The sequence below is a fragment of the Corvus brachyrhynchos genome, unplaced genomic scaffold, assembly GCF_000691975.1.
Source record: "Corvus brachyrhynchos isolate BGI_N302 unplaced genomic scaffold, ASM69197v1 scaffold115, whole genome shotgun sequence".
NCBI classification, from domain to species: domain Eukaryota; kingdom Metazoa; phylum Chordata; class Aves; order Passeriformes; family Corvidae; genus Corvus; species Corvus brachyrhynchos.
The window spans coordinates 23,667,984-23,692,593 of NW_008239553.1; the positions used below are offsets into that span (position 1 = coordinate 23,667,984).

At 40.9% G+C, this 24,610-nt stretch overlaps 1 protein-coding gene across 8 annotated transcripts in view; it reads left to right on the forward strand.

Moving 5' to 3' along the window:
* The window catches only part of TTLL5 (tubulin tyrosine ligase like 5), a 129,142-nt gene extending 105,149 nt beyond the window's left edge, over positions 1–23,993 (forward strand). For 7 of the 8 annotated variants that reach the window (XM_017742072.1, XM_017742067.1, XM_017742068.1 and 4 more), the window contains 3 exons: positions 6,386–6,609; positions 13,609–13,694; positions 23,431–23,993. In XM_017742072.1, coding sequence (XP_017597561.1) covers positions 6,386–6,609; positions 13,609–13,694; positions 23,431–23,471 — 351 coding nt within the window. In that variant the 3' untranslated portion in view covers positions 23,472–23,993. Of the gene's footprint in view, positions 1–6,385; positions 6,610–13,608; positions 13,695–23,430 lie in introns of those variants that run through there. The other variant, XM_017742073.1, reaches the window with a different exon arrangement.
* The last annotated feature ends 617 nt before the right edge of the window (positions 23,994–24,610 follow it).

Consider the following 24,610-nt stretch of genomic DNA (forward strand, 5'->3'; position numbering starts at 1 on the left):
TCACGAGCTGGGGAAAGGGCCGTAACCTGGCTTGTGCCTGTGAAGAGGCTGGAGCGGGCCATGGGGCTTGGCTGAGCCCTCTTCTAACTGCTGACATTGAGCTGATGTTATTCTTGGCCTGGGGCAGAGCCATTACTCAGGAGTTTCTGTTAAAATGATTCTTTGTTAAACCTCCTCTCACCCCCACAAATTTCCCCCTCCTTTCTCTCCCTCCTTTCTCCTTCTGAGCCAAGCATTTTAGAGTTGCTGTATTGAGGCTATTGCCATGCTGCAGGGCTTAGGCTGCACTGAATTTGACATTAATGGGGAAAGATACTTGGTGAATATGGGGGCCTTCAGACTTTCTGTCATGAATAAAATGTTACCTTAATAAAATGATTGTCTCTTGGACACTTCCTGTCCAAGGCATTGTATGGAGCCAGCCATCTCTCCTCTTTCAATCACAGTTGCATGGCTCCTCTGATGCCCCCTCTGCCAGTCACAGCATTACCCTCATCTTCCCCTGCACCCTGTCTAGTTTTCTGTCATTGACCTCTTCCTTCTGCTAGTTAGCTTCTCAGACTTCAGTCCTTTAACTTGGCCTAAGAACTGCCTTCTCTTTTCTGCTGCTTATGCATTCTCTGACCTGCATCTTCCCGCCCACACTGCTTTGACTTCTGCACCACCCTTTCATACTGACCCGCATTTGTCCTCCCTTTTAAGCTAGAGTTCATGTAGCTTATCCTAGCCTGTGTGGTTTTACCACATTTCCTTGTCAATGTCACCTATGCTACCTATCTCCCATTGCCTGCTGTTTCCTGTCTCTTCCTTCCCATGTACTGAGATCTCCATCCTTTGTTGTCTTGTCTGCCACATTCAAATTTGTCAGTCTCCCCTGAGCAGAAGAAATATATCCGCCAAGATTGAAGGCCTATCACTTGGAAGAGTGTCATCATCTCTCTATTTTGGGGAATGCATGCAGAATATCTCCAAGACTGTTTCATCTGATTATTTAGGTTCTTGTTGTGGTTAGAAGGCAGACTAGCCATTTGTCAGCAGCTGAAGTACATATATTAATTAATATATCTTGAGGCACACCCTGAGTGTGGCGTGACCATGCAACATGACTGGATGCAAGTCTTTCCTTCTGTCTCTGGCAAAGGGACTGGTTACATGTATGATTGTATATATGTGATCAAGTAACAGAAGCACCATAATTAATAACACAGCAAATGCTTCTCCTGTACATTAACCAATTCAATATGTTGGGGATGAGATGGATGCACTGGAAAGCATGGGCTTTTCTGGTCAAGTATTTGTGTCATAAGAATCCCTCCATCTACCATGCAGTAGAGCTGTTTTATCATGTGTGTTAACATGAAGGCTTGTTGTGTGCTTTGTTGCAGCACCCACTCTTGGTTGAGCACTTTCCAGACACTTAAGAATGATGATGATTTCTCCAGGCATTTAACAATCTGCAGAATAGCAAATAGCATGTGGGTGGAGGAAGAGGAATAATAACGAACAGTTTTCACTCATTGTATGCAGAAGTTAGTTCACACAGTGTAGTACGGTAGAAATAGACCTTTGATGCCAGAATAGGTACTTCGTTGCTTGGACAAAAAAACCCCACCAGACTGACTGGATGAGAATCTAACAAACAAATAGGAGGAGTGATATGGAGCAGGAACAGAGACAGTACAGACCATGAGAAAAGAGAACAAAAATAATAAGGGGAAGAGTTTGAACATAGAGACAAGAAGCTTAAATCTGATATCAGTAAAATCAAGGAATAAGAATTACAAAATCAAACCAGAAGACAAGAAAAACAGTCTTATAGCAGTATTTTTAATGTTTAAAGGAGACTTCACGTGACACATTATGACCTAGATGTTATTATCACTGCTGCAGTTGGCAAGACAGTTAATATACCATCATTGTTTATTCTCTAATTGTTTCCTGTTCTGGAAAGATTCCAATAGCTATTAGGGAGGTTCCTTCTTTGTTTGGCTATGTTCTGTCTGCTTAGCCTAGCGTTTACTGGGTTTAAAATTTTATGCCAAACATTTCACATGGGAAAAAAGCTAAATTAAAACAAGGGAAGTACAATTGTATGGTGGAATGATCCCCGTCAGTCCTGCTTACATCAAAAAGGCTCATGTTAAACAAGACAGGAATCATGTTAATGAGTTGTGTGGGCAGTTATGTGATCCCATTTTCAATCACAAATTTAAGTAGATTTTATGCTGTAGAACATTAGGCTAATTTAATCTTAAATAACTCTCAGTCATTTAAAAATTGTATATCCTCTGAAATATTCCTCATTTGATAAAGTTCAGCAAATTTTTGTTTTTTAATACTTGTGATTCTCTTCTGACGTCCTTACCATTTATTTAGATCTGACTGGAAATGCTGAGTACTGTGAATAATATTCCTCGTATTCCTAGAACTATATTATTCCTGCCTGAGGATACAGGGCCTCTTTGAATGCAGCCTTGAACATCATTAAACTGTTTTCTAGACTGTTATATATTGAACTGCTGTCAGATTTGCAGTATCTCTTTTCCTTCAGTTTCTTGTTCATTCTTGTTTTGCAGCTTTCTCCCTCAGATTGTTTTCCCACTAAATGTGCTAACTGCCATTTTTCCTATTTGAGTCTTGTGATACTGATGAGTCAAAGTCTCAGTGTAAGTAAAACAGAACAACCATTCTGAAAGCAGTAGTCTGAGCTGATTTATACCAGCTGAAATTTTGTCCCCATGTTTGTGCTCCTGTCACTATTATTAGAATTATGGGAACGCCCAGATGTATTAACTATCTTTCCAATACAATGATACAGCCCAATCCTTGCCCCAGAGAACTTGCAGTACCGAGAGAGAAATAAAACAGAAGGTACCAAGTCAACTGAATTTAGTATATATTTTTCTTGCTCTGAAGAATTTACCAAGGAGGACATGGTTCAGGACAGTCTGTGCATACCATGAGCTTGCTCTTCTTTAGGACCCCAAGATACTCCTCTTAGTGCAGTTTAACACTATGGTACATTTTGAGCCTGCTCTTTATCACCTCGTTGTGAGTTTACAATTCAACGGATTGTTGTATCCAAACTGATTTAACTGAATGCATTAGTATGTGCTCAAAAGAATTTCCACTAAGCAATTTATATGACTGGAAAGGTCTTCCAAGACTGTTAATTCTCTGTATTTTTGCAATGTTATCTGAAACACAATTGCTTTTCTAAAACTGGTGGGTTGTATTTTGTTGGGTTTGCTTTCTTTTTTTTTTTTTTAAACTTAAAACCTTGTTATTTTTTATTGCTTATAAACATCTCAGTTTACGGTGCCAGGGATTTGGAGCTAGCTGCACAAATCTTTCTGCAATACATGTGTGTGTGCATGTCTGTCAGTTCTCATACACCGTTGAGTCATCTTTTTCAGACTTGCTGATCCAGTTGAATGTGAATGACTGTGGGATCTCACAGCTATGTTTCATACAAATGTCATTAAAGTCAAGAGCCATATATCTGGGAAGGGGGTTCAACTACTGTTCCCATTAAGGCAAAGGCTGCAGCATGAGACCACTCCTAATTAGACAGCACAAAGTCAACACAAGAATGCCCAGACCCATGAACGGAGGCATAATTTGGGGTATGCTTTATATTAGATGCTGTAAGACGGATTCGCAGGAAATGAGCTTCATTACCTCCTCTGGTCACACAATGAACATGTTTTTGCTTGCAACATTTGTTCCATTACTGTGCTAGGGATGGGTGTTAGATACAGGGATGGTAAGTGCCAGGAACATTCTTTCTGTTTTTGAAGACGATTAATATATCTGCTTTTCTTCAAAGTACTACACTACCTCTCTGCTTTTAATTACTAACAGCCCAAACTTAGCTGCTACTGACTAAAACTCTTAGACGTTCATTGTCCTTACTGACAAGATGTACACATTGAGATTTTCTAATTAAAAACGACTCTTTTTTTGTACAGATAATACTTTGTATATGGTGTTCCTGTTGTAGATGTGGAAGCAAGGAGATACTGCTTCAGTCTGTGACCTAGAGGAAAGCACTTTCTCTGTCAGTGCTAACTTTCTTCATGGGCAAGACAGGGTTAATGCTGTCCTGCCTCCCCAGAAAATTGTGCGCAAGAATTGACTCACTAATAATTTACAGAAATTTTAGCTAAAACGTCTTAAAGCTTTTTTAGTATTTTTCAGATTTGTAGCCCTAGAGACTTGTTAGGGTAGCAAATATCTCCTCAACATCAAGTTAAATCTGCCAGCCTGGGAACTGTGATTGAGAATTTTTCACTTGAAGCAGAAATAGTTGGTGCTACCTGCTTTAGGACTGCATCCGTCAGGGTTTGTCTAGGCTTCTGCTCTCCCTAGACCCTTAGTCTTCAGAATCCTGAGGGATAAGGTCTGTCTCCTATCTTTTGGATGTGCTAAAAACTCTTCCCAACCCTTCCTTTGTGTGGTCAGGCTCTGCTCTCCCCAGCTGTCCTCTTTATTTGCACAGTAGCTTCTCCTGGTTTCCTGTCCTGTCCCCATGGAGTTCACAGCAGGGCAGTATACTTTGTAGGCGAATCCAGAAGCCGTGGTCCTTGTCAGCTTCCAGCCTCCCCATCCTTGCCTGGAAGACAGCCAGAATCTCAGCACAGTGTGGAGACAAAGGCCTTTTCGGAAGCCTATAACCTCAAGAAAAATATCCATGACCTTTCCTTAGACTGGTTTCAGCACAGTTTTTGCCGATCAGTCTTTGTTAGGGCATCCATGCTTGCTGTTTCTTCAGAGTCATGGGCCTCCTTGCCAGTGCATATTAACACAGGGAAAGGGTTATGACTGTATGTGTTGTGGACTCCAGGATCTAGTGATTTTTGTAACAAGGAAAAGAACTTACAGGAAAAATGCAAAATATCGAAAGAACTTAGAGGAAAGATGGATAATACAATTTCACAGTGAAATGTCACTGCTGAATAAGAAATGGGTGCAGTGACTTGAGGGTCTCCATCCCAACCCTAGGATGTGCCAGGCTCTGAGATGCAAGAGACTAAACCAAATTCCATTTTAGTTTGTTTTTCTGGGGAGAGGTGGGGTGTGACTGCTGTTTTCCAGACTTCTACACTTGTACTAGCTTCCTAATTCAAAATCTGGAAGCTGCAATCAAGGCAGAGCTTCAGGGAAGGGAGAGGTTAAGAAGGATTGGGAGCTCAAGGGCATGTTGTCAGTGAGCTCTAGTTAGGAAACAGGCCTGTTTTGGCTCCTGCACTTCCTTTTCTCCCTAGAGCTCTGCCTGTCAGAAACGCCTTCCCACACACCACTGCTCTGCCATTTGCCAGAGAATTGCGGGGGAGAGGGGCTTTTCCTGTCTGTGTGCTGAGACTCAGCCAGACTGTGGTTTTCTCTGGAGCCTGGAGCCCATTTGCTGTGGCTTTGTGTATTTTCCACCCAAGGAGAAACTGAGGACAAACTCAGTGAAGGGCGCTGCTCCCAGGGTCACACTGAGGGCTCAGCTCTTCCCCTTATCTCCTATCACTGACCTCTAGATGCCAAATTACAAGGTTACAGTATTGCCTCTGTGCTGAGAATCTGACTGACTTCGAGGAAAGACAGAACACAACTCCCAGCAGGTTGCTCCTTTCTGAAGAGAGTTTAGCAGTCTGCAAAACTCCCATAGGGGAAACATTCTCCACTCCCTGCTTTGCCAGTCCACTGCTCAGTTCTCCAGTGTCTCATAACATGCAGATCCTTTTGTTCCTTGTGTCAAATCTCCAACATGCTTACTCTCCCACATGCTATAGGAATAGAAATATTTTCTGTTCCCTGATATTACTGGGGATTTCCTTTTCGTCAGTGGTGGACTTAGAGTTCCTTTTTCAGAAGAAAATACCCTAAAGGTTTTCTGTTTTTCCAAGCACCTACACAGTTAGATCAAATAAGTGGCACTGTATCATCTTCCCTATAACCTTTCTCTTTCCTAGAACTGTCTCAATCCCACCTCCCACATAAAGAATAATATAGCAAGATAATGCAGAAAGTCAGTGTAATAAAATCTTTACTTCTTTGTGGATGGAAGCCCACTGCAAAATTAGGTTGAGGATTGGGCCTCTTGTTTTTAATCCAGAATAGTAGAATTCTGTGGCAGTAGTGAGGTTGTCTGCCTTCCTAGAAGCTAGTCCTGCCTTCCAAGGGCATAAAATTCAGCTCTAAAAACTACTTCACTGACTTAACAACTTAACTCTTTATGTGTGGGACTTTCCTTCGAGTCCTGGGGTTGCCTTCACCAGGCAGATATTATCCCTCACAAAAATGTCACCCACCTCCATCAGCATTCTCAGCAAGGTTCACAGAGGTAATCAGCAATTACTATGGGATTTTTTTCTTTTTTTCTTTCTTTCCCCAGGCTGTTTTTGCCAACTACTCACAATCCAGCACCAGTCATATATCTATGCCAGCTGGCTCTGATGCCCGCAAGACATCAAGTGCCACTTCTAGTATCCATAAGGCAACCAGTTTGCACAAAGTGATGCCATCCCAGAGTACAGCTCCTCCTCAGCTGGTTCCAAAGCCTCCAACAAACCACAGACAGGCAGTGATCAGAAAGGCTGCAGCCCAGAGGATTTCCAAGTAAGTTTTATCTCTTCCATCCATTATGGGGAGTTGGCACTGGTTTCCCTGAAAATGAAAATTGGAGAAGAAACTGTCTACATCTAACTCTGACAGATCTTTTTGGCTGTGCTGTCCAGGATAAATCTCAGAATAACCTGAGGTGTACATACTGAAATAAGCATTGCGCTGTGTTGCAGTTGTGCGTTTCACAAGGGTATGGAAGGTAACTAACGTCATACAAAGGTAAGGACATAGGAACTGTCAGATTGATCCATGAGTGGGATTCAGTAATGTAAATACAGGTTGCTAGTGGCATTTTAGATGCCCAGGGTTATTCCACCTGACCTCCAGCTGCTGTTCCAGATGCGTACAGGTCTTCTGTAGCTCTTGTGTTGTATCCGTCAGTCCCATGCAGATGTCTCAAGTAACTTGAAGGCACCAATTGTGGTACATCTATGTTTAAGCACTCGAGTCACTCCCTTTGTCTAATCTTTGATGGGTGGATTAGAATCTGGTGGATCAGAAGAGGGTGCCAAAATAAAAGCCAAAACAAAGCAACAAAGCAATCCAATACCTTTAACAAGATAATCTGCCCTTGAGCCGAGTTTTCCCATAAATTTAACACACAATGTTGGATTTAGGCCTTCAAGCACAAGTGTTTGTTTCATTTGAAATGTTTATATTGTGCCTGATGTAATGATAGCTTTTCTCATTAACTGTAGAAATCCTTCTTTTAACTTTTAGTAAGCGTTTAGTTATATAGTGCTTGCTATTCTAAGGTAAGTGGATGGATTTGACAGTTATCTTTAAAAACAAGTGTTATCTTTAAAAGCAAACAAAAATATTCACCATGAAATGTTGCTTACTGATTGTAAGTTTCCTTGTTTCCTTCCTTTCTATTCCTTGCTATGTCTTCTCTTTTGTGCATTATGAGAAAATGTGAGCAACACTTCTGGGTTTTCAGCTTCCTCAACTCTGTTTATCTCCTCTTAAATGACAGAGCTGCTTTAGTCTAAATCCTTCATCAGGTTTTTCCTTATATATCCTCAGACTTGTTTGATCCTGAAAAATTGCTTTCGTGTCCTCCTTCCTTGTGCTTACTCTACAGCCAGAAGAGTTGTAAAGCTTTCAGAGCAAGCTCCTGTGAGGTTTCCTGATCCTGTTTTCACTTCCTGTTTAAAGAGAGAAGTTTTAGTTTTAGATTACTGATGAAAGACACCTTATGAAGATGCAGTCAGTGTGTGTGAATCAAATCTGGAACTGCAGGGCATATTTAAGGAACTTGGACAGAACTACTTTGGGGAAGTTTGTGTATTTGCTCCCTGTACTCTTGCTATCTTAAGAGATAGCACACAGAATTAATCCCCCAAAACTATTTAAAAAGAAAACAAGATGTTAGTAAATTTTGTCAACTCAGCAAATGCAGATGTGAGCATCAGGTCTGGCAGGTATGTTATGGTAGGTTTGCTATCTGATTTCTTTCATGTTGGGTGGCTCTTGCTAGTACAGGTGACAGGCTGTGTCAGTGGGATTCTCTGCTGGGCAGCAGGGATGTGTATTTGAAGATGCCGGTGTGCTGTGCTCACTTCTTGGCAAAGGAAATGTTTATCCTTGTGAGATGGAATTGCAGCTCCTTGGACAGACTTTACTTTGCTGCATTTTTGTGGTTTCTGCTCTGTGACAGGCAGGAGTGTGGGAAAACCGGAAAAAGTTCAGCACCAAAAATGCACAGAAGGGGGAAAAAAAGCAAAAGATTCCTTCAGAATTTCAGAAAACTAATCCAAGTATTGAAGGCTGCAAGGAGCCGCTCCGGAAATATTTTCCAAGTTGCCTTTCAGTCTCCAGCACAAGGCTCCAAACCCATTCTTGCCATTCATGGGATCTTGCAGTTACATTTTTTCACTTACATGGAAAACGGCAGTGCTTAGCTATATTTCCAGCATACTGAGAGCTGATCATTTAAAAACTGCTATGTCTCAGACTAATTTAAGCCATTCGTTGTTGTCAGGAGAAGACCAGATACACATCTACAGAGGGGAGTGAATGGAGAAAAGTCTCTCTGTCAAAGGAATATAGACTAGAGAAGAAAAAGATGTCTTGCATGCACCAGCCTGTTTTCTACAGTCCCTGATAATTTTGTGCAAAGTATTCTCGGACACGTCGAGTAGTCTGCTTTCAAAAAATTCCAGTGGTAGAAACTCTCCTGTGTGCTATAAAAGTCTATTTAAGAATCTAGACAAGCTTTCTATCAGCTAGTTTCTCCTGATGTCCTATCTGAATTTTTCCTTTGTTTCAGCCTGTTGTACCTTGTTCCGCCTTCCTGAACCCTAAACACTTTCTCATGTAAATACTTTCCATCTTCTGAATATCCTTTACTTTTTGGAATAACCTAATTTTGCTTAGACTTGTTGAGGTTTTGTTAACCTCAGATAGTAGTTCTACCTGCCAAGTCCTTAATTGTCTTGAATTTACTGTATTTTCTTCAGTTTGTCAGAGTGCTTGGACTGTGGCATCCAAAACTGCACTTTTCTGGTGTGAGACTACCATATCCTTAGGTTATGACATGGCAAATATCCCTCTCCATAACATCATCTTGGCTACTTCATTTGTCTGTCAGGTCACTTTTGATTTGCTGCCTTCTCTCACCCCCTAATACTTCTTGGCTGTGTTCCTGATCTCTTTCCTCAAAGCGGATCTTAGGTCTATGTATTATTTCTACAGGACTCACTGAAACTCATCCCATTCTCTTTGTTAAAGCTCCCATGTCTCTTTTTCTCCCCCCATATATTTTAGTAAGCCAGACCTTATTTCTGTTTTCTCTTTCACTGGCCTTTGTTTCACATCTTAATAAAGATCATATTTTAAAAGTTGTTTCTAGAATTTCTCCAGAGACAGGACTATGATGAAAAAACTAAAATCAACTTTGTCTCTTTGACCTATCTCCTCCTTGCATGCTTTATCAATTCTCTCCCAGCCAGCACACGTGGCTTCCAGAATAGGAAGGAACAAGAAGTAGAAAACTCAACTACAAACAGAATGAGATGCTAAAGATGAACATTACTGACTAATTCAAAAACTATCTAGTAACTTGGACACTTCCCTGGTTGAAACATAAAGGAAAAAGTAATGGAACAGCCAGACAATTCAGGCTTGTATTTTCAATTCCTGGCTTCTCTTGTTTTAGTAAAAGGTGGTAGGTTGACTTTATAATGGATTGTGTCCAAAGCAGACTCCTTGCTTAAACTAACAGAGTGGAAAACTGGGGCCTATATTAAGGTGTGGAAAAAGAGTAACTGGGAGAAATGGTTTAGTATGCAGCTCTATGCTGAAATATAGTCCCATAAAATGGTCTCACAAGATTCCATCATTTTGGTTAAATGTGCTCGTATCACTAACAGATAGTTTTTGAACAGCTGACACAACAAGCTCTTTTTTCTTTCCCAGTCAGACTGGGCCTTTCCCACTCCTCATGTTGCCACTACTATTGACAGGTCTGTGAACCATGAAGAGACCTGCTGATATTTTGAGATAGACATCACAGATACAATATTCATAAGCTATGGAATGAAGCAGATGTCACTGGAAGCAGTATTTGGTGTATGGAATCTTCACATTACAGATGACAACATGTAAAGTAGAAAAATATATTAGCTCAACTATTCACCACTGGTACAGGTGGTAGATAAAATATCTTTCTGCTTTTAGGAATGACTCAGTCGTAATAAATACACATTTCTGTGCTATCATTCACATAGTAGCTTTTCAGAAACCTTCTCTTTGTGACGGCATCAAGAAGAACAAGGCTTTGAACAACCTGTGAACAGAACCATCAGTCAAAGAAAATGTCTCAGAAAAATTCATCTGTCAATATTAGACCACTGTATATAAGGAGAGGAAATGCTAGGTAGCGAGAAGGAGCATATTGTTTGAGATGTTATCAAAGAGAGACCGAGAAGATCACCAAGTTTACTGGAACATTACAAACTATTGGGGATATTGATCAGCATGGCATAATTTCTTGTACTGAACATCTCTGTAAATGTCATAACAACTCTATTAAGGAAGCCTTTTGAAATAAATATTCCTTTCAAGTCCCACCACCACAGCACAAAAATCTTTCTAACTTGTTCTCTCTTGTTTTACATGGTGCCAGCAATAGAAGGGCCAGAGTTCTTCTCTATCGTAACTAGAACAGAAATAGGGTAGAGGGGATGCATTTCTCCAGGGTTCAGGAAATCTATCCCAGAGTGGGGAGGAGTCCTGTCTGCAATTTGACAAAGAAGTAGCCAGCTTTTCTAGGATGCACTGGCCAAGCCTAGCAAATGTGCCAAAAGTAGATGATGATCACAGAGCAAGGCCTGTAAAACACTATGGTTCTGTTTTGTATCATGTCTTGCCCGTGTGTGAAGTGTCTTAAGTGGGCTGGGTACATCACACACATAAGTTGAGTGAAGAGAGGACAGGCAGCAGAACACACACGTAACAGTTCCTGGAACCCCTTTGACTGTTTTGCTGCTGCTGTACTGCAGCACGCTTGTTTTTTCAGCTCCTGAATATCTGGGTTAATCAGGCTGCCTGACCCTTGGACATTTTTTGGCAGTGAAAGCAGTGCATCTGAGAGACATGCCGTGATTTAACACCCTGACACAGCTGGGCTCACTAGACCTGTAGCTCGTAGCCCTTGGCTATCCTCAGATCATACGCACAGATATGCATGCAGGGGTACCCTGTCCAAGAACAACAAAGAGGAGCAAGCCTCCCTGGCTCTGGGTCTTTACATTTGTTGCTGTCCTCTTGTCAAACCTGGGCTTTTGGTGATGTGAATGTGTTAGTGTCAGATCTGTCTGGTTCCACTGGACATTTAGATGCATCTGTAGCATCCAAGAAACAGGTTGTTAAAACAAAGGTGTTGAAAATTCAGTCAAAAAAGTATTTCTCTTTCACCTATGGAACAGAATTTGCAGTCCAAGGCTGGGCAGCTTAGTGCTGGTCTAGTACCTAAATTAAGGAAGGCAGTATCAGTTTCAAGGAGAAGTTAGCTATATAGGAGATAGAAAAGAGCAATGACAGATATTTGAACGGAGGGGACGGTTGGGATAGTGGTTTTGTTAATATCGAAGAAGAAATGGAGAACATAACAATGGATTACATTGGAGAAGTGGAAGCAAAAACAACACAGGCATTAAAAGTAGGAAACTGAGAAAAGGCAGTAGGATTTCAGCCAACCCAAGGAGGAAGAAAGTGGAAAGGGATTAACTCAGTTTAAACAGAGAATATGTTCTGGCACTGAAGCTTCCTTCAGGACAGCACAAAGAGTACGAGGGAGCGAGGTTAGCATGGTGGGAGATCCCAGGAGCAGAGCTGAGAACGAGCTCTCAGAATGAGGTGACTGTTGAAACTGCAAGAATCAAGGTACACTGTGGGCAGGCAGAGAAGGGCAAGTCTGTAGAGGTAAAGAAATTCTCTGAACAATAAGATAGAAGTGTGACTATTCCCTGTTTTGCTTTTTTGTTGTTGTACTTGATGGCATTCTTGATTACTTTTTCGACTTGCATTCTACCTGCAGAAGGGTGAGCTGAATTTGGCTGTCAGTTGTGCTGTGTTAACAAAGTGGGCAAGCTAGTTATGAGACTGGAACCTCTATGTAAGAAGCATAAAGATCTATCTGGATTCTCAGCTCCCAGAAGGACCATGCAGTATCAGCACAAAAACCCCCATAAGTACAGATACAGAATTCTCTCCAAGAGACAATAAACATAGAAAGAGGCACCTCATTTGACAATAGCATTTCCAGTTAAGGCTGACTGAAGTAAGGGGTTGTGGTATGTAAATGTATCTGCACCCCTTTCCCTTCATGTATGGACTCCAATTTATTTCACTGAAATCCAACTGAGATAAAATTCAGGAATCCCTGAGACCTTTTAGTTGTCAGGAACACCTGGGTTACTGGCAACTTGCTGACCTTGAAATCTGGAAGCAGAAGGTTTCAGATAAAACCATAGAATCTGCACGTTTAAACAGCGAATTACAATTTAAACAGTGAATAACAGTCTGTTAGTTGTTAGGGCATCCCATGGGGACTGGAGATTATGGTGCTCTTGTGGGGAAGAGCTGACAGCAACTGTAACAATGCAGAGCTGAATGAGTGAAGGAGGACTCTGGCAGAGACGAGTGTACACACAGAAGTCTGGAGTGATTAGAAATGAGTTGGGCAGGAAGGAAGAAAAGCAAGGAAGAATAAGGGAGGAGAGGACAAACCAGGAATAGATGGATAATTGTATAGATTTTTAAGGACAGAATAGATGCTTGCAGCTGTATGGCTTGCCCTTCCCTTGTGAGTCGACCCAATTTTTATGTAGGAGAACATGGTACATTTCATTTGGTAATGAAACTTTGTAAATTAGAGTAAGTGCAGTTATAGTCTACAAAACATAGTTTTGCTGTAACTCAAGTGCTGAGATGAATGCAGAAGGATTTATATAAGGTGTCTGCTTGAGGAACGGCACTGGATTTCTGAAAATTAGATGCATCCCATGTGTCTCAGTTTCCAAGATAAGTGAGAAGTCTTGGCTAAATGAGCTCTCTCTGCTGAGGCAGGATGCAAAGACTTAACTCTTGAATTTAGCATGTTTTGACAGCATGTGTATTTCTGTGCAACAGTTGCTAAATCACTTTAATTCAAATCATTGGACTTAGATGACCACAGCATTACTAGTTGAGATGTATGTTGGTGGTCCAATACAATTTACTATCTTCTTTATTCTCCAGAATCAGCTTCCAAGGCACGTGAGACAATTAAGTATTGGTGGCTTGACTGTTCATTTGTCTTGCTCTGCTTCTGTGGAGTCAGTTGTTGTCACTGCCTTTTTCATACCATGTTCAGGCACAGCTTCATGGTTACAATCCCAGTGAGATTATGTAAACTAGAGGAATTATCTTTTTTTTTGTTTGAGACTTTTATTCTTCCTTGCTGTATCACTTCTTACCTCTGTCTAATTTTATGGTTTTACCTCTTAGGGTGACTTCCACTGAAAAGCAACTGAATGGATTCCAGAACAGCCTTCACAGTGCTGCATCCTCTGAGCCAGGGACATATTCCACAGGTGAGTGACAGTGCCAAAGACCATGAAAGTGGGGGTGGGCATGCTGGGATGCTTTCATCTTTTTCAAGAACTGGCAGGGGAAAAACTTTCTCATCGAGAAGAAACACAGCTGCCTCCTCTGCATGTAGTGGTTCTTAGGTAACAATCTGGGTTCAGCTGTGAAGGGAATTTATGCCCCCTAGGATTATAAAGACTAAACAGAAGGGAGCAAGGCTGAGTTTCATAGAGTTGGAAGACCCCTTAAATGTGGCTAGGGGAGAAAAAAAAAGCACCTTGGCTAAAATGGTACCTTTTTGCTTTAGGCTTTGGCTCAAGATGCTCTGTTGTTTAAGCTTGGCCTGTAATAAAGGGCCAGGACATTCTTTACATTTTTCTTTGGTCTTGCAGAAAAGCTCTTAGTCCAGAAAGACATAGCTGAGACTTACGAATCAGCTGCATAGTGAAGTCAATGAGTAGAGGTGAAAGTATCTGATAGAAAATCACTGAGAGTTACAGAATCAAATCTTCATCATTCCCTAGTGGCTAATTAATTCAAACAGGTTTATCTACTGTTAAGTTCTCAGCAAATGAGAGCCCAATCAATATTTCATTGGTGCAGACCTATTGGCAAGTAGAGCATAGTCTTGATAAATCCATACTACCCATGGCTCAGAGTAATTTGTGATAGGGCTGTAATGGAATATATGGACAGATTATGTTCCAGAATGCTTTGAAAAATTATGTTTCTGGCCTTCTGTTTTGCAGTGAAACTGTGAAAACATGACTTGAGTGTCACTAATGCAGTGATCTTTGTGTTTCCAGAGGCTGAAAGAAAAGTCTGTGGAGGGGTGAACTACCCAGTTCATCTCTTGGATATTTATCTCTGAAACTTAAAAGATGACATTTCCATTATTAATGTCAGTGATTTTTTTGCGGATCCTCCAGCACAAACATTCAGCTAATGCACTTAACATACAGTTCCAAACTGCCTCCCACACTTTAGCACCTGCCAAAAACTCTAGTTATCCTATCAGAAATTTTATAGGGTGAATGGCCACAGTCAGTATAAAACACCCTATGGTACATTGGAATGTGACAGCGTACTCTGGCATATAATGGGATTATCAAAAAAAAAAAATTTTGTCAACCCTGTGGTATATGTATAGCTGAATCAAAAGTTTTGGTCTACTGTATAGTGCAACTTAAGTTTTTAGTACAGTATATAAAGCAAGGTTACAGATAAATTTAAAACTAAATGTAAAAACTAAGTTCTCAATATATTGACCAAACTGGTTTGCTGAGTGGATTTACATGAAGTGTGCTGATATCTGCCTTCTTTTTTGCATTTTCAAGAGCACTGTCACAGGTGCCACCCTGTAATTTTAACCTTTCCAAGAGAATCTCTCCATCTCCTCTGGATACTGTTCTTATGTGTGTCCATGATAACTGTAGGTAGCATTTTGCTATCCTTGCCCATTTCTGTGAATACTTAGGGCATGCATGAGGACGGTTGATAGTGTTAATGATGGAATGCAACAGCCAGAGCTGGAGGAATAATACAGGCTAGATCACAACTGTAAAGTTCAGGGTAGTCACTTCTCTGTGAATACTTGTAATCCAGTGAGAACTCAGAACTTCAGCTCACGTTTCCTTCTGTAGAACTGGTCTAGCTGCACTGTGCTAAACTACCCTCTCTGAAGCTGAAACAAAGGGCTATCTCAGCCTGCTGTTCAGCTGACAGTATAAGGGCTTAGGTAAAGCCCAAGTTTGGCTAGGGGTAGGCTAGTAGAACCATGGTGGGTGGGTCCCTCAAAGCTTCCTTGCTGCTAAAAGAGGTGCCTAGCTCCAAGAATAGTGTTAAATATTGTGGTGATTAAACTAACTAGAGCAAAATGTTTGTTCTTGGAAACTGGGGAATGATACTTTCTTCAGCTTTGCACCAAGCCACTGGTATGCGTCAGAGGCTGCTGTGCCCAGTTTATGTGTCTCAGAAGCTACTCTGGTCCTTCCTGCAGGAACAGCTGTTTTTCTTCTTCACTCTCTCCATTGACTGCTTACACTAGGGCCCTGATTTCCCCTCAGCAGCAGTTTACTTGGGGTTGCTGTTTCACATGTATTTAGTATCCTAGATACCAACTAGAGAGGTTGGACATACAAGTCATAAAGCAAATCACAGAATAAATTGCAAGCATTTAAAGATAGAAGGCTGTGGAAAAACTGCAGATATAAAAGAGGAATCAGGTGGAACCTCTGTATAAACACATGCACACGAATGTTCAAAAATGTCTGAGAAGCTTGAATAGACCTCCTCTAACAGCCTATCTGAGAATAGTTATGGGGCTCTTTGGAGAAGAAGCATAAAGGTGTCACAAGTGAGCTTAAGCCAGGATGATGCTCAGTGGAAGAGACAGCCAGCCACTATGGAAACTTTTAACTAGACTGTCCAGAAGACAGTTCACTAGTGGTTAGTGCTGCAACTGTAGAACAGCAGTTGTAGACGCTGTTGTGCGGTGGGCTCAGGCTCTTGAGAACAGATCCTCTGAAATAAAAGGAAAAACAACAGTCAGCATTTCTGCAAGGTAGCTCAGGATTCTGAAACAAGCCACCAGTACAACGAAAGTAGACTCATCCTCGTTTCATAGAGAGGCAGAAGTTGTGTGAGCTGTCTGTCACTGGTGTAATGAGAGAGAGGGCAGAGAGCCTCATAACTCAAGATAGCATTTGAAGGTTATTTGTAGTGTCTGAAGAGACCGGTTCTTACCAGAATCTGTGAAGGTTTAGCAGGATTTATTCTAATAAAGAAATACTGAGAATTACTACCTCTAGGGAACATTCAAAATGCTTGTGACCTGGTTTTTCAACTGAAGTTAAACACCCAGCCACTAGTGGGTTTCTGAAAATATAGCCATTGTTTATATTGACATTATTTATATTTATATGTACAACACTGCTTTGTTTATTCTGTGTTAACTTTGAGGGTCCCTCAGCATTACACCGATTGTTTCCTGTTTCATGGAATTTAGCAATTCAATTAGTATTATTGAAACAGGGTGATTTTGAATTAAGGAATCAGCTCTCTTTTCAAAGTCTTCTTCAGAGTACAGCTAAGGTAAGTACTGTGGTTGGTTGTTCAGGTCTGGGTTGTGTTTAGGAGGCTGTGCTTGATATATGGAGGCTGTGCTTTAGTTCAAATGATGATCAGGCTGGTCATTTTTGTTTTACTGTATATTTTAAGAATGTAAGGTGTTTGGAGACATTTTTCCATGTTTTGCTGGTTTATTTTCCATTCCTCTCTAGTGGCATTAGGTAAATAGTGTGTGAATTTGTTTTCTCTAGAAAGTGAAGATCTAGATAAAAAAGATGTCATTTTTCCACCAGAATTTAGCTTTTGAACAAGCTGGCAAGAAGCATCAAGGAATTTTTGTGGTTATGTGTCAATCTCAAAGTTAGAAATTAATTCTATTTATTATTTTTCATTTTTAAAAATGCTAACACAAAGGAGATCTTGGGGAGACTAGAGGATGAAGAGCACTTTATGAAAGTATAACAGCATAGTCCCAAGAAGCTTCTCTGTTCCTGAACTGGACTCTTGTCTGCAGGAGCCTGGAGATAGGAACAATCTGAAAGTATAGTTAACCCCTCAGTGCATCTGTAGAGTAGACACTCAAGTTGACTTTATTTGATTTGGTTTGATTTCCAAAGGTAACAGCAACTGTTGAGTTGCTGTATGAGTGACACCTGTGTTAAAGAACAGGCTTTTCTCCTTTATTTGCTGCCAGCTTCTTGGGAGTTTGTGACATCTTTATTTTCAAAGCTTCAGAAGACAGAACACCTCTGGGGTTCTGTTTTTGCTATGACAGAAACATAATGTACTAATAAACTATATAATTACAAACAAATATGAATCATGATTAAAACTGAGCAAGACTGATGCCTGGATCCAAACTTGACAGGACCTTCATCTTTCCATCATCAGACTGATTAACAGTAATGCAGTTTTATTGTGCTGATGTTTATATTACTAGTGTCCACATAACTTTTCCACTGTGTCTGCTGAGAGGAGAAAAAAACCATTAGAATTAGGGGAGGTAAAAATTAGTAATATGCATTTCAAGTTTGACAGTGAAGACCGCTAATTCGTGCAAATGGATGCATGAATTAGATCTCTTGGATCTATTTGGATCTTGGATCTCTACCTAGTCTGGTTGAAAACATGAGTCCAAATCTAATTTATTTGTATTTTAGTTCTCTTGAGAATACTTGATGCACAAAGGGAGTGTCAAAACTCAATCTGCAATCAGGATGAAACTTCTTGAGCTAGTTGGTACAGACTTGATTTTATTCCCCATGATTCTCAGTTCTGTATCTGAGCTTAGTTGCAGGGTGATGAACAGTTGTCTGTTTATTTTGGACATTCACCTGCCCCCGTATCTGCGTGAATGCCAAGTCCTGAAAGTATGCAACTCTTTGAAATAAAATGTGTTATCATCTGTAAGGGCTTAAAACTAGATCCTGAACTGCCAAGAGACTAGTTGAAGAATATGGGGATTAATAAAATGGTTTGGATCTAATCCTTGTAGAAGGCAGGCTGCTATTCTTCAATTTCTAGTGATATCCTTTAGGCTAAGGTGGAGAGCAGTGTCCGAATGCCATCCAAATATGATGAGTGTGCAAGCAGTGTGGTCCAGTATGGAGCAATGAATGGACCCTGCTTGTAAACTAGTGACTGTAAAGAGCACTTCTGTACTTACTCTTCTCACCATCTAGCATGCTCCAGATTTTTTTCATTTTACAGAAAATCTGCAAGTAGATGGTGTATTTCTGAAGTTTTTTATATCCAAGATTATTGTATGGACCTTAAAATCAAGGTCATTTTATTATATGTCTTGTTACTGGAGACCTGAAATTAGAGATAGCATTGGAGATGCTAAATCTTGGCTGGCTGCTGTCTACCCACTGCTTGAACATTATTCTTGAAATGCAGCCTCTTTAGATTCCTTTGGCAGGTATGCAAAAGTACAAGCTTCAGAATTGTCCCGGCCCAGAAAAAAAGCAAGGCAAGTAAACACAGCAGGCATATAAACAAGACACATGCAATCACTGCGTATTTTTTGCCAGATCTAAACAAACAAAAAAAAAGTGTGGAATTTGGAGATTCTTTTATCAGCCAGAATCTCTCAACTCTCTTGGAGCATAAAGGGTGGGGATGGGATGTAAAATGTACTGTTACCACTGTGCGTGGCCTGTGTCAGACTTCCAGCCATTTGTTACAGTGGGGTGGAATTCCCAGCTGCCCAGCCTTGTCCAGGCTTCCTCAGCTTCTGCCAGGTTCCCTGCAGCCTTGGAAAGCAGTAGATTGTTGAACACCAATGTATTTATTTTTATGTTGTTACCACGTTCCCAAGAGGAACCTTGACTATGATTTCAGCTGGTCTCACTACACTGTCCAAATCCTTCATCAGGAGCAGCTGGGAAAAGAAATCACTCAGGTTTCTACACAGCACATTGCTGGTACGCCTCCTCCCTCTCACTAATCCTGTTAATTCCAAACTTCATTTGCCACCCTCCTGGTTCTCTCTGTTGTTGCTGTGACTGACTGCACAAATGGTCTTCACTTCAAAAGATGACCTTCAAATGGGCACCTCGAGTAACCTCTACCTCAGACTACTTTGACTGCTCAGGCACAAGGTATCTTATGACACAGAAGAGCAACTTTTGATGTCACCTCATTACTTATCCTAGTCTGGGAATGGAGTCATGATGAGCTCTTGCCCATAAATCCTTTCAGAACCATCTGTCTGACTGAGAAGCTCTGGGTGGATCATTGAAGAGGGAGCTCCCATGTGATACCCCGCACTTTGCAACAAACTTTTCTGGTGCAGCCTCTCACCCTGCATACAGCCTTTGTCAACAGCAGTTCTTTCAGTATCTCTCTGTAATGCTGTCTCCATGCAGAGAAAGGATCATTGAGGAGCAGAATTGGTCCCTTTTATCATATTTTGGAAGGCAGCGGAGCTTAAGTTGAATCCTACTATTGTGCCTCCCTTTTTGGGAGGGCAAAGAATCAGTTACAATGGAGGATATTTAGTTGCACATTTGTTCTTATAGTTATCTTCCTAAAGCCATTGGTATTTTTTATGCATCACAGAAACATCCTGAATAAGTCTCTTACCCCTACTTCCACAGTTTTATAAAGAGGGCAAACAGGAAGGGGGGGAAAAATTTTACTCCCTGCTTTAGCTGATAAATCAGTCCCAGGTCAGGTAATGACACACAAACCTGTAGTACCAGATGGGCTAGAAGGGAAAGGAGAAGGGTGAAGAGACTTTCTTTTTACCCCCTTTCTTAGTACTCTTTGGAGGGGAAGGGAACCATTATCTTATGACTAACAATGAGCAAATATTGATGTTTCAAATAAGTACCTTTAAAATAGATACAAGTTATCAACAGGACATGACTGTGTTTGAGTTTATCCAGTTCTGAGAAAAGTGCATTTAAGTCTCATTATGTCTCAGCAGAGTGTAAAGCGCTGCCAGAAGCAGCATTCCAGGCCCTTCTCAGATGATGTTAAGAAGATAATATCCAACGCAGCCATCGCCTCTCAGAGCTGAGGGTCAGTGTTCACTGCTAAATCATGAGAAATGACATTTATTCCTTGTGAGAGCAACCTGCCTCTCACATCTTTACTCAACCTTTTGCTTTTCTTTTATGAAAGAAAGGAGCTTTTTCCTGTTGCTACCGATCTCATGCCACTGAAAGGACATTCCAAGTCTCAGGACTTTTCCTGAGAAAGCAGGAGAAACAGGAAAGAACAGTCTTTAGAAATTGGCTTCCCTGTCTAAGAGCTAGAACCCAGCTTGAATTTTAGGAGCCTTTGCCTCTGACAAACTCCAAAGCAGGATAAGTAATGTTTTCAAGCAGTTGGCATTTTTGCCTGACTGGAGGCTGAGCATTGCTTGTTCTCAGTAGTGAGGAGATGGCGAACTGCCTGTGTTTCCTTGCTGTGTTGGAAATGTCATTCAAGTTCAGGTGTGCAAAGACTTCAGAGAGGTTATATAATATTTTGGCTGCTTCTGTCTCACATCTGGTCCTTTGGCATTAAGCTACCTATAGAGGGGATGGCTTTGCCCATCCAAACTGGATTTTGGTTTAATCTGACGTTATTTTATTGAGCCTAAAAATAGAAGCCAAAATGTGTGTGAATAGGGTAAAACATGTGTCTGAAGTTATGAAATTAAATGTGAGGAAAAGCCAGAGAAGAGAGAGCCACAGTGAACGCGGGAGTAGGAAGGTGAGTAAGAGAAATCAGAAAGAAGGCTGTCAAGTACAGAAGGGCAATAGCAGTTGGGATGAGTGTGTGGCACAGTGTCTTTAACATGGGGAGCAGGAAGGCTCATGCTGACTTCCACTGGTATTTCTCTACTTGTCAATGAGTCTGCTTGCTTTCATTCAGGAAGACTTCTCTGGAATACAGTTGTATGTACTGTTCGTGACATACACATCACACTCCCCCCACACAGAGAGACGTCCACACCTCCCCACACCTCTCTCACCTCTCTCACCTCCCCACCAGAAAATTTTCATGACTTGGAACTGCTGCTTTCCCTTGCCTTCCTGGTCCAGCAATTCAGGTTGAAATTGTGCCCAAAATATGGGGGAGGGAAGGCTGGCTTTCTGTTGTCAGCTGTCCTGGCTTGCTAGTGTCAGTCACCCATGGATATAAATAAACCCCATTTATTTATTGCCTTTCTTAGTTATACTGTATATTATCAAGAGAATGCTGGGCATCATTCTAGGATTAGAAATTCACTCTGGGATAAAAAAATCTGAATTTCTAGGATAATCTTAGCTTTTCAGGGAGAAAGAAAGTTCCACTTTCAACACTAGATTCAGGAGACTTCAGTATGCTCCTCAGTTCTCCCACAAACTTTCTGCGGGTAAATTGAAACAGTCCAAACTAGCTGTAAAAAATATTAGTATGGGTCCCTGACCAAGTACTGTTATCTAGCCTTGTGCTCTTCTCTGTCTTATTCCTGCAGCTTGGAAGCACAGTAGATTAGGTGCTGGGTTGTGACCAAGGCTGTGTACATCTGTGCTGGGAAAGTCTATATGGCACTGAATTTTAGTGTGCAGAGATATCTCTTAAATGACTTCATGCAACTTCTGTGATTTTCTTGTGACTCAGAATGATATCCATAAAATGGAGGTAATCCTTTTCTTCCCACTGTGACTGTTCTGAGTTTTTGAGGTGCAGTCATGGATGACATAATAGTGTGTAAACATGTGGACAGACATATGGGCAGATACTTTGATACCTCCTGGCAGGCAGAGAATAAAGGAAGCTCATTCTGTTGGATGTGGTGATTCACTGCAATGACTCTTTATCACTGGAGAGAATCGACCCTTAATGTTGGCTCATGTCAGGAATGAGCTCTTTTTCTGTTCCCCCTACGCAACCAGAACCTCCATCTACTCAACTACAAGGAGGTGAAATAGCTTTGAAATGATAAAACTTCAGAGAATTATAAACATTAATATTTATGAAATTACTGAATTGGCAATGAGCTACATTCTTGTTAGGAACTTTACATATTTACTTGCAGACATAGGAATGCGCCTCTTTGTGCGGAGTTCTCAAGGTAATCATACAAGAACTCAAGGAAAGTGATTTAAATTCAGTTTGTGAGAAAAGACAAACTGTGCTATGCGTTTGTGTAGAAATAGGAAGGCTCAAACATCTTCAAAACAGGAAAATGAGGTTGAAATTGGCTGCCTCTCTCACGTGCCTTTGTTTCCTTAATTTCAGCACACTGACAAGGGATAAGTTTCTGGACTGGTATCCTATCTTAATGCACATGGCTGGCAGTTTGGTTCCTAATTCAGTTTCCAAACTTTTTGCGCAGTGACATAGCTGTCAATTCCACTTTCTAAACATCTTTCCAGATCCTCTGTGCCCTGTGATGTTTGGCTCTATGCTGGACTTTCAAGGAGAGTGTTTTTTTATTTTTAATAAACAGCTCTCAACAAATGTCACTCATGTTTAGGAGCAAGCTGATGTGCCAAATACACAGGACAAGCTTTACCTACTAGATTAGCTGTAAAATGCAAGCTGTCCAAAATAAACTCAGTACATTGCTAAGTGTTTTGGATTTTTCTTTTTAAAGGTCTGTCTAAGGATGTTTAAGTAAAAGAAGTGAAGATGACATTGACATTTTCCTGTAATGTGCCTAAAAAGGAAAATGCTGCAGTATGTAGAAGTCAAAACTATATCTTTATAATAATGCGGAAAAAAATTCCTTATCCCCATTTTGTTTCTTTTAAAGATCAACCTTTTCACACCCCTGTCTCTCCTGCACCAAGGTCCTCAGTATGTGTTGGAGTGGGGAAGTAAACTCCCATGCAAGCAAATGAGTAAAAGACCCAAAGAGAGAGCTAAAGCATACTGATATGGGAGAAGGATTTAGAGGAAGGTGCATGTGAAGAGATGAGTCATGTGAGTCAGAAGCGAGACTGAAGAAGGTATTCTGGTGCTTAGGAGGAATACCAAGAGTACTTTTTCACACAGTAGCTTACTAAGTTAGGTTTTGTTATCCTGGTCTGTGATCTCATCTATTATGGCAGAGAGGTTGTATGATCGGAACGCCCAGGTTTCTGGTGATGGCTGAGATTTGCAGAGCAGTGCAGCAGTTTTTCCCACAAAACAGTCCTCCATGATTACTCAAAATCTTTGAGTAAAACAACTTTGGTTTTTTTCCAGGTTCTGCTCGCAGAGAAGGATTAACACAGAACACCAGGTGAGGAATCCCAGGCATTGCTTCATGTATGGGACAGAGGAAGAAGCAGCAGTGACTTCATACCATCACATTCCCATAACAGCCAAAAAAGAGAAGAGGAGGCCTTGATAAGATGGCAACCCACTGAAGAGAGTATCTAAACATCTGTGAAAGCAGACTGTGGTGATACACCTGCAAGCTGAGGTGAATGAATGCTTCTAAAAGCTTCTGCTGCTGAGTCTTTGGGTCCCTTGCTTCCATTTCTTCCTGATCACTAACTGTGAGATCTTTCTGTAAGACAAGTGATCTTTCCTCCAGCTGTTCTTCCTGAAGTCCAGGTTTGAACATAAAGTCTCATTTGCTCAGCCATTTCAGTCTGTTCTAGTCCGGTAACAGCCAAGATTCCATGCTTTCATCACATGGCAACCATCAGCAGAGAAAAGTATTAGAATATGCGACTGGAGATGTCTGTGTTGGTTGCCATCTTGAATTTTGGCACAGAGCCATAGAAATGATCCATTTAAATAAAGTAATTTCATTTGTTTGTTTTGGTTGTAATTTCAGTTATTAATTCACACACCCAAAATATTTGCTGTTGTTCTACTGGACAGGATTTAAAAATCTGTCTTTGTTTCACAGTGGGATGCTTGTATTCTGTGTGGCGTATTTTGTATTTTGATTTCTGTTTGGTTAGACTTTGTAAACTTTTAAAATTGGCTGATGTTTTCAGACCCAAGCTTGAACTCTGAGGCCCAGGTGGCTCTTATCAGTTACAATAGTGTCTTGGTGAAGCACTCCAGTTAAAATTTGCCTAGTGCTATGGAAGTTAGTTTGCTTGTGTTAGAAAACAATGTCAGCAGCTGGAAAATGTATTGGAGAGAAGATCCATCCATCCTTAAAATGAACAGGAAGCAGCTTCAGCTCTGGCTCTTTGTTGGTGCCAGGTTAAAGGAAACCTCAGTATTTTGCAACTTCTGCCTTGTCCAACAGCAAAGGATTTGATTGATAGTTCTCAAAGGTAAAAAAATCTCCTGTTGCTTGTATCAGAGTCTTCAGAGATTGGATTCAACATCCTGTTTGATCTCTTTTCTTACTCCACATTCCCCTGTCATTTCTGGTTTGTACAGTCAATATTAAGAGATCATTCTAATGTGTTGACAAGTA